The sequence below is a fragment of the Neomonachus schauinslandi genome, chromosome 4, assembly GCF_002201575.2.
Source record: "Neomonachus schauinslandi chromosome 4, ASM220157v2, whole genome shotgun sequence".
Lineage (NCBI taxonomy): Eukaryota > Metazoa > Chordata > Mammalia > Carnivora > Phocidae > Neomonachus > Neomonachus schauinslandi.
In genome coordinates this window covers 39303476-39319494 of record NC_058406.1, presented here as the reverse complement: position 1 = coordinate 39319494, position 16019 = coordinate 39303476, and the positions used below count along the sequence as shown (strand labels likewise).

General features: G+C 34.2%; 1 protein-coding gene across 3 annotated transcripts in view; it reads left to right on the top strand.

Annotated features, from left to right (window-relative positions):
* The window catches only part of FAF1 (Fas associated factor 1), a 500302-nt gene that overhangs the window by 356134 nt on the left and 128149 nt on the right, over positions 1 to 16019 (top strand). For all 3 annotated transcript variants that reach the window (XM_021684282.2, XM_044914506.1, XM_044914505.1), the window contains exons 10-12: positions 2630 to 2756; positions 3743 to 3806; positions 4775 to 4856. In XM_021684282.2, coding sequence (XP_021539957.1) covers positions 2630 to 2756; positions 3743 to 3806; positions 4775 to 4856 — 273 coding nt within the window. The remainder of the gene's footprint in view (positions 1 to 2629; positions 2757 to 3742; positions 3807 to 4774; positions 4857 to 16019) is intronic.

Below are 16019 nucleotides of genomic sequence, written 5' to 3'. Positions count from 1 at the left end.
AATCACGAATTTTTTAAGCTGTTTTTTAAATTCTGAGTAAATAACTTCTCTGGATTCAAAGAGTTTTAGGGCTGCCATGGCTGAACCAAGAGATTATGTATTCTCATCAGCAAACATTAATGAAAAAAAGATTGTTTATCTCATTTTTTAGAAAAAGCTTTTCCTAACCTGTTAGATGGCTGATAAGAAAATGTGAAGAGATTGGGAGTTCCTTATACATAATTAAGCAGCTCATTCTTGCAGATACTTCAATAATTCATATTTGAAATATACTTTTTTCAACAAAATTGACTTTTTAGATAACTCCCTTTAAAGATGTTGTTGTTGTAGGATTTTGCTTTCTGGATTTTAAGAGATTTGGGAACTCTACACTTTATGAAGACAAAATGAATAATGAGTTAGTTACATAGGCACAAAATTAAAATCACTATCCCAGTATGATATAAAGTTCTGTTGTTATGGAAAGGGGCTACTATTTGATTGGAAAACTGGATTAGGAGAAGGAGTTTAGATGTGGTGGATAAGGTAAAAGGAGTGAGAAGAAAAGATGATATGTAGAACAAGGCTTTTTCTTCTCTGTGTCCTCCAACCCTTCTTAACCTGATGCCTCTTAAAGGGAAAGATGAGTGTTAGGCAAGACTAAGTGAAGGCTGAGATGGTAGCTTAGCTGATAGAGAATGTGACAAGATTCATCAGACTGGACCTTTGTTTCTTTCCACTAGCCTGTGAACCTGGCTAAGTATCCTAGAAGAGTATGTAGTGTACCTTTTAGATCCTACACCTTTACCCCTTTAAGAAACTGAGACTCAAAGTTCAGGGAACTTCATGCTCCAGATATCTGTGTGCCTGAAACACAGGGAATTCAAGCACAGTAGTCATCCTAATAGATGTGTTGTTTTGTAGAGGAGGCTCCCTTACTACTTTGAAATGAGAAGGGGTTTTTGAATTTTTAAGCTGTTGAATTGCTGAAATCAGGAGATCTTTGCCCTACAAAGTGAAACACTAAAGTAAGATTAGGATCGTAAGTAGAACCAAGGTGTCTGTGAGAAATAGTGGTGCAGTCAGAATAGCAGATAGACTGCTTAGGACAAGGACCATTCATTTTTACTCCTTCAATAAGTATTTCTTCATTATCTTCTTTATTCAAACCACTAGGAAGACTTTCTTTCAAATAAGACGGAAAATGTTACAATTCTGGTTATTAGTGCTTGGTTATGCCCAAGGAGGAAATGCTGAGCTGAGTCAAATGGAGTAAATATCTTGGCTTCTTCATTTGGAACCATTAGACTTGCTAGATCAGTAGTTTTAAAATTGTTCCACAGTGTCCTGAGATCCTTCAGAGGTACCCCAACTATCAAAGGGATATGAGAAAGAAAAGGCCAAGCCTAGGAGGAGCATTAGACTCCCCATTGCCCTCTCGCTGCATCAACCAGAGTAGCCTTACTTTTGTCTATTGTATGCACTATAATTTTACATAATATTTTCCTTGGGGCCAGGGGAGAGAGGTAACCCTGTGAAAAGAAGTTTGAAAACCCTTGATGAGAAGATCTTTAAAATCCCTTCTAGTTTAAAATCTGTAATTTTTATGACTAGCTAACCTCTAACATCCCTCTAGCCAAGTTTTATGAGTCTTTGATTCTAAGTTTCTCTTAATGCTTTTCTGGCAAATATTTATCTCTAAGTTAGGCTCTTTTGCATAGACCAGAATCAAATAGTTTCCCCATTTTCATAGCTTAAGGACATAGTGCCATATTTTAAAAGATAGAAATTTCATATATTAAATAGTCTGTGTAGACTTCATTTATTGAACATAGTACAGACAGGCATTTAGCCAGGTACCTTGCTGGGACCCCCTTCTCATCCAAGGCATAAATATTTGTCAGTATTCACAGTTTGGATGTTTTAGATCTCAGTATTTTGAAATTCCATTCTTACCTAGAGATAGCAGCCTAGTTCATATTTTGAATCCGATGTTTTTAATTGTAATACTTTAAATCTCAACTGATGTTGCTGAAAACAAAATAAACAGAGCATGTTTATCAGTGCCCAGCATGTAGTAAATTCTCAATGTTTATTGAATAGAAGCACATCTCATATTTAATAGCCTGCACTTTACAAAGAGCTTTTATATAGTGTATTTCATGTTATCTCCAGTAACACTGAAAATAGTGTACCATATTCCACTAATGAAAAATTTGAGAACCATTGCAGTAAGGAAGTGGCAAGTTTGAAATGGAGATTACTGTGAGCTTTTTAAAAGACTCATATAGCTTGCTTTGTCTTTGACCTGATTATACCCATCTCCTCATTTATTGAGCAAATATTTATTGAGCACTTAATTGTGTACTATGTTCTGGGGATAAAACAGACAAAAATCCCTGTCTTCATTGAGTTTGTAAGCATCCTTCATTTTCCCTCAGGTTCCAGCCTTTAGTCTAGGGGTATCACAGCAAGTTTAGAAATATATATAAGCCTTAAAATGAAAAATATTAAGCTTTACTCTAGCAAATGGCTTCTTATTTAATAGAACTATTGTAATACTAATGTCCTATTGTGATTACTTAACTTATATTTTGGAATTTGATTTCCTAAAGTCAATATAAAACTAATCAGGACTTTTCTTAAATAGCAAAGCACCGATGTTCATATGGTTAGTGATAGTGATGGAGATGACTTTGAAGATGCTTCCGAATTTGGGGTGGATGATGGAGAAGTATTCGGCATGACATCATCTGCCCTGAGAAAATCTCCAATGAGTGAGTATTAATAGCTCTTTGGGTCCAGCACTGTAATTCTACTTCCTACTGCAGAAACTTATGAAGAACAATGAACTTAAAAATCTCTTACTGACTTCCCAGGGTTGGAGAGAGAAAATATAGCAAGTAGGCACATTATTCATTAGAACCAGATCCTCTTGAGTTTTGGTTTTATTAAGCTCAACAATTCCCAGTGCTTTAGTAAAATTCATTAAAAATGCAAGGGAATGTATAACTTATGTTTCACGTATATAATTAGTTATGATTCTTTCTCTTTACTTTAAACCTAGAGGTTGATAAACAAATAGCTATATTTTCTGTGACTGTACTTGTTTCCCGGCATCTTAGTGGAGATATCAGTTTTAAGAATAGTAATAATTATTTTTCCATTCGGTGGTACCACCTTTGGCAGGAAAAAAAGGTAAACTAATGTGCCATCTCCTTCTCTTTAACTTTACAAGATACATACTGTAGAATCACAAGCAGTATTATATTCAAAATTACCGTTAAAATAAATCCTTAAATGGCTCGTTTACTCAGTGAAGTTAGGGAACTCCATTGGGCAGAAATAGATGTGATATTTACTTAAAATTGACCATCTTCCTTATAAATGAGATTTTTGAAAGAACTTGAGATCCTTTTTATATAATTAATTCACAAGATGTCATTTTAAGAAAACATTGAAATCCTAATTGATGACTGGCACATACTTGAAATGCTTAGCAGGACTGTGTCAGTTGGCTTTCCAAAATTTATGAGCTTGGAATTTTTTCAAGGTTCTTTTTTAAGGTTTGATGAAATCTTCTAATGTATGTCAAGTTAAAATGTCTCCTCAAATATATCACAGAAGCTAAGATTTAATTTTATTTCCTCTTTATTGATTAAATATATTTCTTATATGTGGGATTAGATGTTATGTGGTTTGTTTTTTGTGTCTATTTGTTTTGTTTTTTTTGTTTTTGTTTTTTCTTTTGTTTGTTTTTTAGTGCCAGAAAACGCAGAAAATGAAGGAGATGCCTTATTACAATTTACAGCAGAGTTTTCTTCAAGGTAGGGTTAGGACATTAACTATATAAAATTGATGTTCTTTTAATGCTACTGTGATTTTTCTGGAGCAATTTTAATCGTAGATTGTCTTTAATTTCTCTGTAAAGTGTTCAAAGGATGTATTTATCAGTTTATGTAGTCCTGATAGTTTAACACATACTATTCAGTGTCAGATAACTAGTAAGCCATTTATGCCACTTCAGAGATGTATTCATCTTATCTCTATATCTTTATTGAAGGAAAATAAATGTGTCACTAATTAATATATTGACTATATTCCCAAAAGGACTAGGTTATAGGATACTAATTTTTGGTATATCCTAGAATAAACAAAATATCCTTTAAAATAATATTAAATTAAAAAATAATTTAAAAATTTTAAATGTAAGTGAATTTTTTCTTTTAATTTTTGTTTTGGAACTATTAACATTTCTTCTTTTAAGAGGCTAATATAAAATGTTTTATATGCATTTGAGATTCTTATAAGTTGTTTAAGAGGATTTAAGTATTTAACCCTAAATTTTTGTGTAAGTGGTATTTCTCTTTAGTTCTGTTTTCTAATGTAATATAATTTGGAAACTTTGCAAGATTACAGTTTTTTCCCTCTCTGTTGGACTTCCAGAATAAATGAACTAATAAAATGGAAAGTTAAGGTTACTATAAGGAAAATCTTATGAAAGTGGATAACCAGGAATTGCTACCTATAAATGGCATGGTTTTGTAGCACTTATTAAATCCATTTGCTAGATGTACTTAAAATTCCAGTATTCTAATATTATCACTATAGGCCAAGATGAATTTTAAGAACTAATGAAGCTCATTCCCAAGCCTTTAAAGAAATGTTTTAATGTTTGGTCTATAGTTAAGAGACATTAATCCCAACATTTACTTAAAAGATGCTGATTAGACTTGTGAAACTTTGAAGTAAATTTGAAATGTATTTAAATTAATAGACATTATTTTTCCTATAGATATGGTGACTGCCATCCTGTATTTTTTATTGGCTCATTAGAAGCTGCTTTTCAAGAGGCCTTCTATGTGAAAGCCCGAGATGTAAGTGCAATCTTACCTTTTGTGATTAAAAAAATGCATCCCATAGGTTTACCACCAGGCCTCAGGCAATGCTTAATGTTTTCTGTTTTTTTCAGATTGAAGACTTGATTTTGTTTGTGGTTCATCTACCAGCCTAATCATCACCAAGATGCCCATTTCAGAGGGGCAATAGTATAATAGGGTATTGCTGGCTCTTGTAGATGGCCTTGTCAAGCTCTGAAACAGGAGTTTTTTTGTAGGGGGAAAAAGGGAGCCATGCTTAGAAGGGACCAGGCTACATGTGTATGTTCTTTTCAGTTATGTGATTGACAGGTTCTTTCTAAACGCCCTGTCTTTCAGTCTTTTCCCAAAATGATTCCATCTAATAGTATATATCTAATAACTGCAATATTTTTATCTTAAAAGTTACTTTAGACAACAAAAATATAGAAATGGGCATTTTGATCTTAAAGTAAAGTAGATTGGCATTTATAACAAGAATTCCGAAGGTACATTTTCAGCAAGAAATTTCTATGCAATCACTCTGTTTATATGTTGAGCCAGCAGTGGAGACCTCAGTAATCTGGCTCCTACCTATATGCACAACTTTAGCTCTTTCCATTCCTTGCCTTACACTTAATAAAATCTAGCAATGATGTACCGTTTGTATTTCCCCATAATCTTACTCTTTGGTCATGCTTCTCTGCTGTAAAGAATGACTTCATTCTGCCCTTTACCTGGTTAACTTCTGCTCTTCCTCTGAGACTTAATTGTCCCTGACTCTTCCACTATTTGACAGTTGGATCCACCCCTTAGTACTTCGTACCGATACCCTCTGCTCATCTTACTGTTACATTTAACACATTGCTTATCATTATCCATTCTCTCTATATATGCCTTCTCAAGAGATTCGATTTTCTTTTTGGCAGTGACTGTACCATCCCTAGTAAATATTCTATGTATTTGATGAATGAAGGAAAAAAAGAGAGTGGGAAGGAAGAAATAGTGTGTAGATAGAGTAGAGGGCAAGTTATTGGAATTAAAGAGGGCAAGGACTTTTGAGAGTAGAGCGCAAGGATGCCTCTGAAATTTCTAGTTTCCAGTTTATCTTAAACCCTGACCTAAAAAGAAAATTTCATTTTAAACAAATTTTAAAAATTGACAATAATTAGTGATCAAACTTAGAGCAATGAATGACGGTTTAATGAAGTGGAATAGAAACACAAACTGTTCTTTACCCTAAGAATAGTGGAATAGCCCATTATAAATGCTGTGTTAGTCTATTTTTTAACTATTAAATTTATATAAAATGGATGTCATTTTTGAAGAAATAAATATTTATAATAATACACATTTATAGTTTCCATAGGTTTATGGAAAACACTGAAAAGCAAAAAGAAAATATTCTAACACAGATTAACAGTTAACTTTATGATACATGTTCTTTCCATATTTTTAAATATATTTTGATGAATACTTTTATGTATGCTTAATATTATTGAGTCATGTTATAATCCTGCTAAAACAGTTTATTTTCCACCTTTTAATATTACATGGTCATTTGCTTAATTATATTTTATAATATTTTAACTTTTTATTAATACAATTTTTAATACAGAAAAAGTAAAAAGAATAGTACAGTAAATACCCAAATCCCCTATCCCTAAATTTAATAACTAATAAATTTTGCCATGTTTGCTTCTTTCATATGCAAGCATCCCAAAGTTTTAATGGAGATAGAAGCCTTAATAACTTCAAAAGTTTAACTGCCACACATTTATAAAAGAGCAGCATTTGAAATGTAATTATTTACATTTTTATACTTATTTAGGTTTGTGATTTTGATGAATAAATTTTTTATGATAAATTTTCATTTCCTCTCTGAAAATGGCAAACATTGACTGGAATAGAAAATAAGTATAAAATTTATTATTCAAAATATATAAAAACAAATGTAAAAAAAATTAAAGTTTCACATGATTTTTTTTTAACTTTGTAGCATTGACACTTTTGAAATAAAACTTAAACTGCATGAAAATATTTAGGATACCTTTTTTTTTTTAATTTATTTTTTTTAAGATTTTATTTATTTGCGAGAGAGACAATGAGAGACAGCATGAGAGGGAGGAGGGTCAGAGGGAGAAGCAGACTCCTCGCCGAGCAGGGAGCCCGATGTGGGACTCGATCCCGGGACTCCAGGATCATGACCTGAGCCGAAGGCAGTCGCCCAACCAACTGAGCCACCCAGGCGCCCGATACCTTTTTATATTCAATATTTTTTGTTAAATTACATATCTTACACCTAAAGACATCTGTATGTGTTTTCCAAAAAATAATGATATTCTCTTACATAATCACAATACCATTATCACATGTAACAAAATTAACAGTAATTCCCTAATATCACCTAATATCCAGTGCATATTCATACTTTACCAGCTGTCTCCAAAATGTCTTTTTAACTATTTTTTTGAAACCACAGTCTACTCAAGGATCACAAATTACATTTGGTTGTTAGATTTTTAAAAATATTTATTTATTTTAGAGAGAGCGAGAGAGGGGGCAGAGGGAGAGAGAGAATCTCAAGTAGACTCCCCTTTGAGCGGGGAGCTTGTCACAGGGCTCGACCTCATAACCCTGAGCTCATGACCTGAGCCTAAATCAAGAGTCGGACACTTAACTGAGCCACCCAAGCGCCCTGTGGTTGTTAAATTTCTTAAATCCCTTTAAACAAGCACTCTCTCCTCCTGCCTCTCTTTTTTCCCCCGTAACATTTGCTTAGTGAAGAAATCATGCTTTGTTATATTCAGGTCAAAATTTTTTTGCAAGAATGCTTTGTAAATAATACTGAATACTTCATTAAAACAGGACTCTAATGGTTATAGAGTCTCATTGTATGGCCATGTTATTATATTTAAACAATCACTTATTGGACATAAATATGGTTGCAAGTAGTTGAAGTAATCGGAAAATGTTAGGGCCTTTGTGACTTAAACTGTAGCTCCCAAAATAAGCATAGATGTCTTTTAAATCCCACTTAAAAAGCTACCCTAAGATACACTGTGTATACCTTAAACATTTTAACTTTAAATGAAGACACTTGTTTAAATATACAGTATATAATAGACAAAGAAACTTTTGCTAAGTGTCTTATATAATAAACTGGCATTTGATGATCCCCAGAGGAGAATAAACTCTTGCATATTAGCTTCTGGATATTTCTAATGAAATAATTGATTGTTTGCTTTTGACTAGGGTCTTGGTATTTTATTTTATTTTATTGTATTTTATTTTTTAAATTTTATTTATTTATTTGAGAGAGAGAGAATGAGAGACAGAGAGCATGAGAGGGAGAAGGGTCAGAGGGAGAAGCAGACTCCCTGCTGAGCAGGGAGCCCGATGCGGGGCTCGATCCTGGGACTCCAGGATCGTGACCTGAGCCGAAGGCAGTGGCTTAACCAACTGAGCCACCCAGGTGCCCCAGGTCTTGGTATTTTAACAAATGAAAGTCATTGGTTCATGTAATTAAATGTTTTGCTTCATATTAGATTCGTACCAAAATCCTTTGACCTCTTTGGAATGCTAAATTGTCTGTATCTTTTTCCCCTTGCCCAAAACTTTTTCTTTCCTCATTTCTCTTTTCCAGGTTAAAGAACAGTTTATACATCATTTAAGACATTACTGTAAACTTAAGTAAAATTGATCCACATGATATAAATCTATGCAGATACATTCATTATGGTCATCAGCCAAGTTACACACATACACACACACACATATCTCCTTTTAATTAAAGAGTACTGTGTACGCATAGAAATAGTACTGCTGCTACAGATTTATATGGTGCTGTATGGTTTATAGAGCATCTTTCCTATATGTATCTTATTTGAACCCCACAACAAACCAGTGAGATAGGGACATATAATATCAATATTCCTATTGTATAGATGAGGAAGCTCAGAAATGCAACAGAACTTAACCAAAGCACATCAGTAGTAAGTACTAGAGGCCAAATAAGAGCTCAGGGTTCTAACACAGGTAAGTACGATTTACACTGTATCACTATATTTCAGTTTTCAGTGGTAACTACTATACTGCAGGATTCAGTGATCAAACGTCATTTCTCCTTTTCAGATTTCACATTTGAAAGTTAAAACAAGTCTTTGTCAATATTATTTTTTAAAACTTGTGAATGAATCATTTTTAAGAAAGCAGTTTGCTGATGTTCACATATTTTAAAGCAAGTGTGACCGATACTGTGGCATTCTGACTAAATTTCTTTCATCTTAAGTATCACATGTTTAATTTAAACTGTGGGAGGCACATTAATTTTACCAGGGCAACAGATGAGCTTCAAGCACCAGCATTCTTCACTTGAAGTGAGAAATTGAGTTCCAAGAGTAAATAAAAACAAGATTGAAGGTTTAAATCCTCTGCTAGGCTTTTTGAACTTATATACTCATTAAATGTTTATTGGAGTGGTGGGATTACAAAGGATTTGGGGAGCTTCATCAACTGGTATATAGTTAATCACTAAGTAAAACACTACATTTGATAAAGTGTTTCTCACGATGCCACATTCAATCCATTTTAATGAAAACTGCTTCAAACTGATTTCATTTGAGAGCACTTGGTGGTGAGAGTGCCCATAGTTCCTTCTGCCTTTTTCATGAGGAATTTAAAACACTGTCCAAAGCAGTGCTCCAACTTCAGTGAAACAAGTATTCTAAGGTCTTGTGTTTAAGCATATTGTGACAGAGTTTTGACTTCTGGCAACAGGTCCATCAGTTTTATGACCTCCTCTCATGCCCTTAACTGTTAGAGATGTTCATTCAGTTGAGGGCCATAAATATTTATCACATGCCTGTTAAGGACCTGGAATATAGAACTTTCCTGCCTTTGAGATGCTCATACTCTAATGGGGAAGATAATATCAACAGATTCATATAGTGTAGTACATTATAGCAGCAAAGAGGAGAGGTACTTCATCTACCTTAGAAAGTTTAAGGAGATTTCTTAAGGAGGTACATCTACCCTGAATCTTATGAGTCATACTTAGCCAAATAACAGAATTCTAAACAGAAAAAAAAGGTCAAAACCAAAGGCAAGAAGATTAAAATGAGAGAACTACAACCAAAAACTTAAGACCAAGAGTAAAAAATGCAAGATAGAGAGTTGGATTGCAAGGCATGAGGCGGGGAAGATCAGAAGGGGCCAAGGCATGGAAGGGTCTAGCATTCCCTGTCATTTAAGAGATATTTATTGAATAAAGCTTATATTTTATCTTTAGGTAAGTGAGAGCCAATGGTTAGTCACTGTAATTAAGGTTGCAGAAGCGTTACCACTGGCCACACCATGATTCCCTAGGAGTTTCTTAACCAGGGTTCTTTTTCTCCTTATAGCCTCCCCACCTCTCATTCCTGCTACCTCTGAATTCTGTACAAAACAGAAAGTGCCCTATAGAATGATTAGACATTTGTAGTAAGTAAAAATCAACAGCAATAAAAATCTCAGTGCCAGGGTTTATCTCCCATGTGAAGTATTGTTCCTTTCTTAGTTCAGTTCCTCCCCTTGGGAGACTGGGCTTTGATTTCAGTAATCCTGTTATACCTCCTTAGATCTTGACTTCAGATCCAGTGATGTTTCCAAATATTACACATAAATTAAGGAAACCACTGCTCAATTACTAATTTCCCACTTAGTAACTCTGTGGCCCCAAACAAGTAATCAGCCTATTTCTAATCTAGGAACTAAAAAACAAAAGGGAGATAATGATATGGTTGTTTTGAGTTTTATTACATTTACTTTTAAAAATCAGCCCATTTTAAAGTAGTGCTGTTTCTATTATATCATGTTAAAAAGAAATCTGAATACCATCACTGATCAATACTTTTTAAGAAAAATAAGTTCTACAGAAATCTGAAGCCACAGCTGTAGTTGGTAGGTTTCTAGCCCTCCATTAGCCAGAAAAAAAGAGGCAAACAAACTTATTTGTGCTTTAGAGAATATGCCCAGTCTGATCATCTTGTCTTTGTTTTCTTTTCAATTTAAATTCCTTAAAGGCAGACAATGTCCTTGGAGTAATTTTATATGACAGCTATGACAGCAGCCTGCACATGTGTGAGATAAGAACTATAATGCTAATATACTTTGTTAAGTATGTTCATTCTACAAATAAAATATTTGTTGTAAAAAAAAAAAAAAGGAATACAGGTGCATTTAAAGTAGAAAACAAGTTACCACATAATCTGAAGCCTGAAAATAATCACTATTAAATATTATTTTTACTTTTAAACATGATTTTTTAAAAATCTCCAAATATGTGTATCAGTAAAAAAGTTGACATGTTTTACATAAATAAAACCATACCAAATATGCTGTTCTATAATTAGATGTTTCCATTAAACAGTATATTGTTAGCACCATATTTAGAATTTGCCTCAAATTCTCCTACTGAATTATCAGAACTACCTAATTAAAATTGTAGAAAACTTTACTGTCCATATTTAAATTATTTTTTACTTAAAATTTTAGTAAATTAGTTTTAAGATATGCTGCTTTGTAAAACATTCTTTTCAATTTACTGCTACTCACCATCTTTTTAAAAACAATTTAACCATATTTGAAAAGCATTATAGGTAAAATTTATTAAAATATCAGAAGCAAGGCTGATTTTCATTTATGGGCTTTATCCATATTTGTATCATTTTTCCCAAAGGGCCCTTCCTGGCCCTAGAAAGTATTTGTTATTCATATTACTTATTTTAAAAGGATTAAAAGCTAAGTTTGATCTCTATAGTATTTCAGTTGTAAATTCAAGAAATCTGTTTCATATCTAATTTTAAACACTAAAAATAAGAGGTATGGTAGAAAGCATACTAATCAAAATTCTTATATTTGGGTTCTGGTTTTTCATTTACTAACTATGTCCAATTAACCAGATTACTCTTCTCCTCTGATCATCAATTTCTGCATTTAAAAATTTGTATTGTAATACTTCACAAGATTGTTTAACAGAAAATTAACATATTTAAAACATCTTTGAAATGTATGTGAAACATCTTTAAGATTGTTTGCTTATAAGTAGGTGGACATTGAATAAATCAGGCAAATTTGGATTGGAAACTAGGCCCTGATACTGACTGAGCTATGTAAGCAAGCCTCCATTCTCCTTTCTCTGAAATGGGCTAAAAATACCTTGACAATTAACCCACCTTGGAAAATGAGCCCTTACATTAACAGTAACCAAGTTATTCAGATATACATGTTAGAGAAGATAAATAGGCCTGTTTAATTGGTATATATGGTACTTGTAAGGGAACAGTAGAGGATAGGGCTAAAATAAAGAAGTAGACTGGGTCTACTTTTCATTATGGAAATCCCTGAAGACCAGCTAAAGACTTTTGTTGTTGTGGGGCGCCTGGGTGGCTCAGTTGGTTAAGCGACTGCCTTCGGCTCAGGTCATGATCCTGGAGTCCCGGGATCGAGTCCCGCATCGGGCTCCCTGCTCGGCAGGGAGTCTGCTTCTCCCTCTCCCACTCCCCGTTTGTGTTCCCTCTCTTGCTGTGTCTTTCTCTGTCAAATAAATAAATAAAATCTTTAAAAAAAAAAAAAAGACTTTTGTTGTTGTTAGGCAGTCGTTAGCTTTGGAAAGTTTTTGAAGAGGGTGACACTGTCAGAGCTGTACCGTAGACATAAGTAATGTGGTAGTAGTTTGTAGGATGGATTGGAGGGGAGAAATTGGTGGCATGAGACTGAGCAACTGTATATATTTGTATCTTGTGTAGTTGTGGAATGTCAGGCATTGGTTAGAAAATCATAGTACAGTGATAGCACAATATAGTTCGCAAACTTTCTGGCTCCTAAATTTCACAGCCTATTAGCTTTTGTGTACCTTTTTATACCTATGTATCTTCTAGTATCCTGACTCTCCCATATCCTCCTCAAAGTGCCTAACAAAACTGAAGAGAATAATACTGCTTCTGACATAGACCTAGGCTAATGTGTTCTGGCCTTTCTTTCCTTTGTGGAGCATTTCAGTAGAATCTGTTGATTTTATATTTGCCTTGTCATTTACAGTCTTTTATAAGGAACCTGTATTAAGAAAATCAAAGTATTTCTGATGTTAAGTAGTGCATAGTATCTTTATTAAAGATACTGGAAACTTAAATTTCTCTAGCATATTTAATTATGAAAAACTCCATAAATCAGTAAGAAGACAGCAACCCGTTATGGGTAAGCAATATAAGCAAGTACTTCACAGAAAATATGAAAAGATGTTCTTATTTTCCATAATACAAAAAATACAGATTAAAACTACACTAATATATCATTTTCACATATAATAGCAAAATTTTTTCTGCATATATACCTAAGCATATGAGAAATAAGATAAATACAAGGATAATTATTATATAATTGTTTAAAATAGCAAAAAATTGGAAATACTTTAAATGTCATTCATATCATGGGATACTATGTGACCAGTAAAAAGAATGAAGCCACTTCATATATATTGATGTGGAATGATGTTCAAGATACTTTGCGAAGTGAAAAAAGTGAGATGCATAACAGTGTGTATAGTACATCCTCTTTTGTGTTGTAAAAACTGTGTACATAGATTATAAAAAATACAAAATACATCGACCAACCACCTGCTATGACTTCAACCATCCTGGGTCTCAAATATATGTAATATGGCACGCATGGCATTTCAGATAGATGTACACTTCACTATTGCACTATTATAAATCCCAGTAGGCTATCCTGCATGGGTTAAATGGACTGGACCACATGTTAACAGTGAAGGCTCTCCCTGATCTTTGCATGAAGGCTAGATAGCAACCTCCATGTCTTCTTTTGCCTTCATGCCTACTTGGCCTTTCAAAAACAGTGTCCCCCTCTTCTCTTCTCACTAACCAGATGTATAAGATGGAGCTTTCTGAATAGCCAGTTAGGTCATTTACGTTAGGCTAGTGTTAATTACAGTCCCTTAAAGTGTAATTCAGGGTCCTTTGGAGGCTGTGAGAGTCTTTCTGATGGACCATGAACTAATCCATAAATGCATATCTATTCTTTAGATCATCTGGGTTAATAGTACAGTTCCATGGACTATCATTTTTATGTATGACTAAGGATTTCTTATAGTTAGTCTATTGTTAAGAGTTAAGATTGGGTTTGGTTGCTTGTAACAGAAAAATAAAAATTAATAGTGGCTCAAACAAAATAGAAGTTAATTTCTCTATTCCCTTCAAGAAGTCCAGAGGTAGTCTGTCCAGGCCTGGTATGGTATATCACAGAGTCAGAAACTCAGATTCCTTCTATCATGTTGCTCCACTGTGTGGTACAGTTCAGGTTATGTCATGATTCTGGATGTAAGCACTTCTGCTTACATTAACCAGAACTTGGTTACATAGCCACCTTTGTTTAAATGGAGGCTGAGAAATGTATTCTTTATTTCAATCAGCCATTAATTCAACCTAAAAAAAATACGTAAGAGATTTCCTTACTAAGGAAGATGTGGAAAATATTTAGGGACTACAGTCTCCACCATTCCTATTAAATGAATAGTTAAGAGTTACTACAATTCTGTATGCTTAAACTTAGCTTATTTTTATAATTCACAATGTTCTACTTTGAAATCTGCCAGACAGTACTTGATAGTAGTAAAAAGTTACTGAACATGTACACCCACAAATCATTAGAATTCTTGATTTTTCAGCAAGAATGCGTTATTATCTATATATTTTAAATTAAAAATTACTGTTAATAATCTCCAATTCTTTATTGCTGTGGTTCCCCCACCCCTGGGGTATGGAAATGATGAGATAGGTAGGCTATGGGTCCTTTTTCTCTTCCTCAGTAGCCTAAAAATGGGAGAAGGAAGTGTTTGTGTAACATTGCCTTTCATCCACATTCATGTTGTTCTGCCTGTTTAACAGACCACTGGTTAACCAGGGGTAGTGTTATTCCTCTCAAAAGAGAAAATCAAAAAAATCCTGCCTGCACTTCTATGAGGCTGCTCTTCCAGTCCTTGGTACTGCTTCTAGGTGTTCACCTGGAAAAGCAATGGGATGAAATCTTTGATCTGGCCCAAAACTGCCTACTTTCTTGCCTCCATAAGCCCTCTCCCGGCCTTCCCAAAGAGCTTGCCTGCCTCGCTACAGTTTGCTGTAATAGCCTATCACTTGAACTTCTGATTTCCTTATTTGTAAAAACTTTAGTCATATGTTGGTTTTCCTCAAAAATATTTTACGACCTGAGTATTACAGTCTGAACAATGAAAACTGATAAAACTCTGTACCCAATGAGCATTTGTCAGCTTATTTTATGAAGAGTTTGATTTTACTTTAGGCTCTTTTTCTTTGTTTGTATAACCTGTGACTTTCATATGAGAATTCAACCTACATAAGACTCAAATACATTTGTGTCCTTAAGAATTCATAGTTCTATCCCAACATCTCGTTCAGGAAGTGAGAAGAAAAAGACACCTTGGCATCTTGGCATCACCTCACCTTCAATATCTGGCTGTTTCCTTTTGGAACCTCTCCAATTGGTTGCTGCCTATTGGTCCCTGAACTCAGCTTTGGGAGCCAAAAATGCAGAGTGTCAATGATTCTTTCCACAAATCAATCTGCACTTATTCTTCGCTCTTTAAAAGTTACTAGCTTGGAGTTCTTTGAACATATCAGGCTACTGACATTACTGGGCCTTACCAAACTTTTCTCTTTTTCTTTTTCTCATTCTTCTTTTCTTCGTTATCACCTAAATTTAAAATTTAGCTTAAAATCAAAGATAAGTCAGTTAATATATCATGTTTTTAAAATTTAGCTCAAGTATTCCCTTCATAAGGAAACAGCCAGGGCGCCTCGGTGGTTCAATTGGCTAAGCATCTCCCTTCAGCTCAGGTCATGATCCCAGGGTCCTGGAATCAACTCCCGCATTGGGCTCCTTGCTCAGTGGGCAATCTGCTTCTCCTTCTCCCTCTGCCCCTACCCCCGCTCGTGCTCTGTCTTGCACTCTTGCTCTCTCACTCTCTCAAATAAATAAATAAAATCTTTTTTTTTTAAGAAAAGAAGCAGCCAATCAGTGTTCATGCTTAGACCCTAGGACTGCCTCTCTTACAGCACTCACATTACCACTCCCATCTAGACAGAGTATTGAACTTCTGACCTCCAGAGCTAT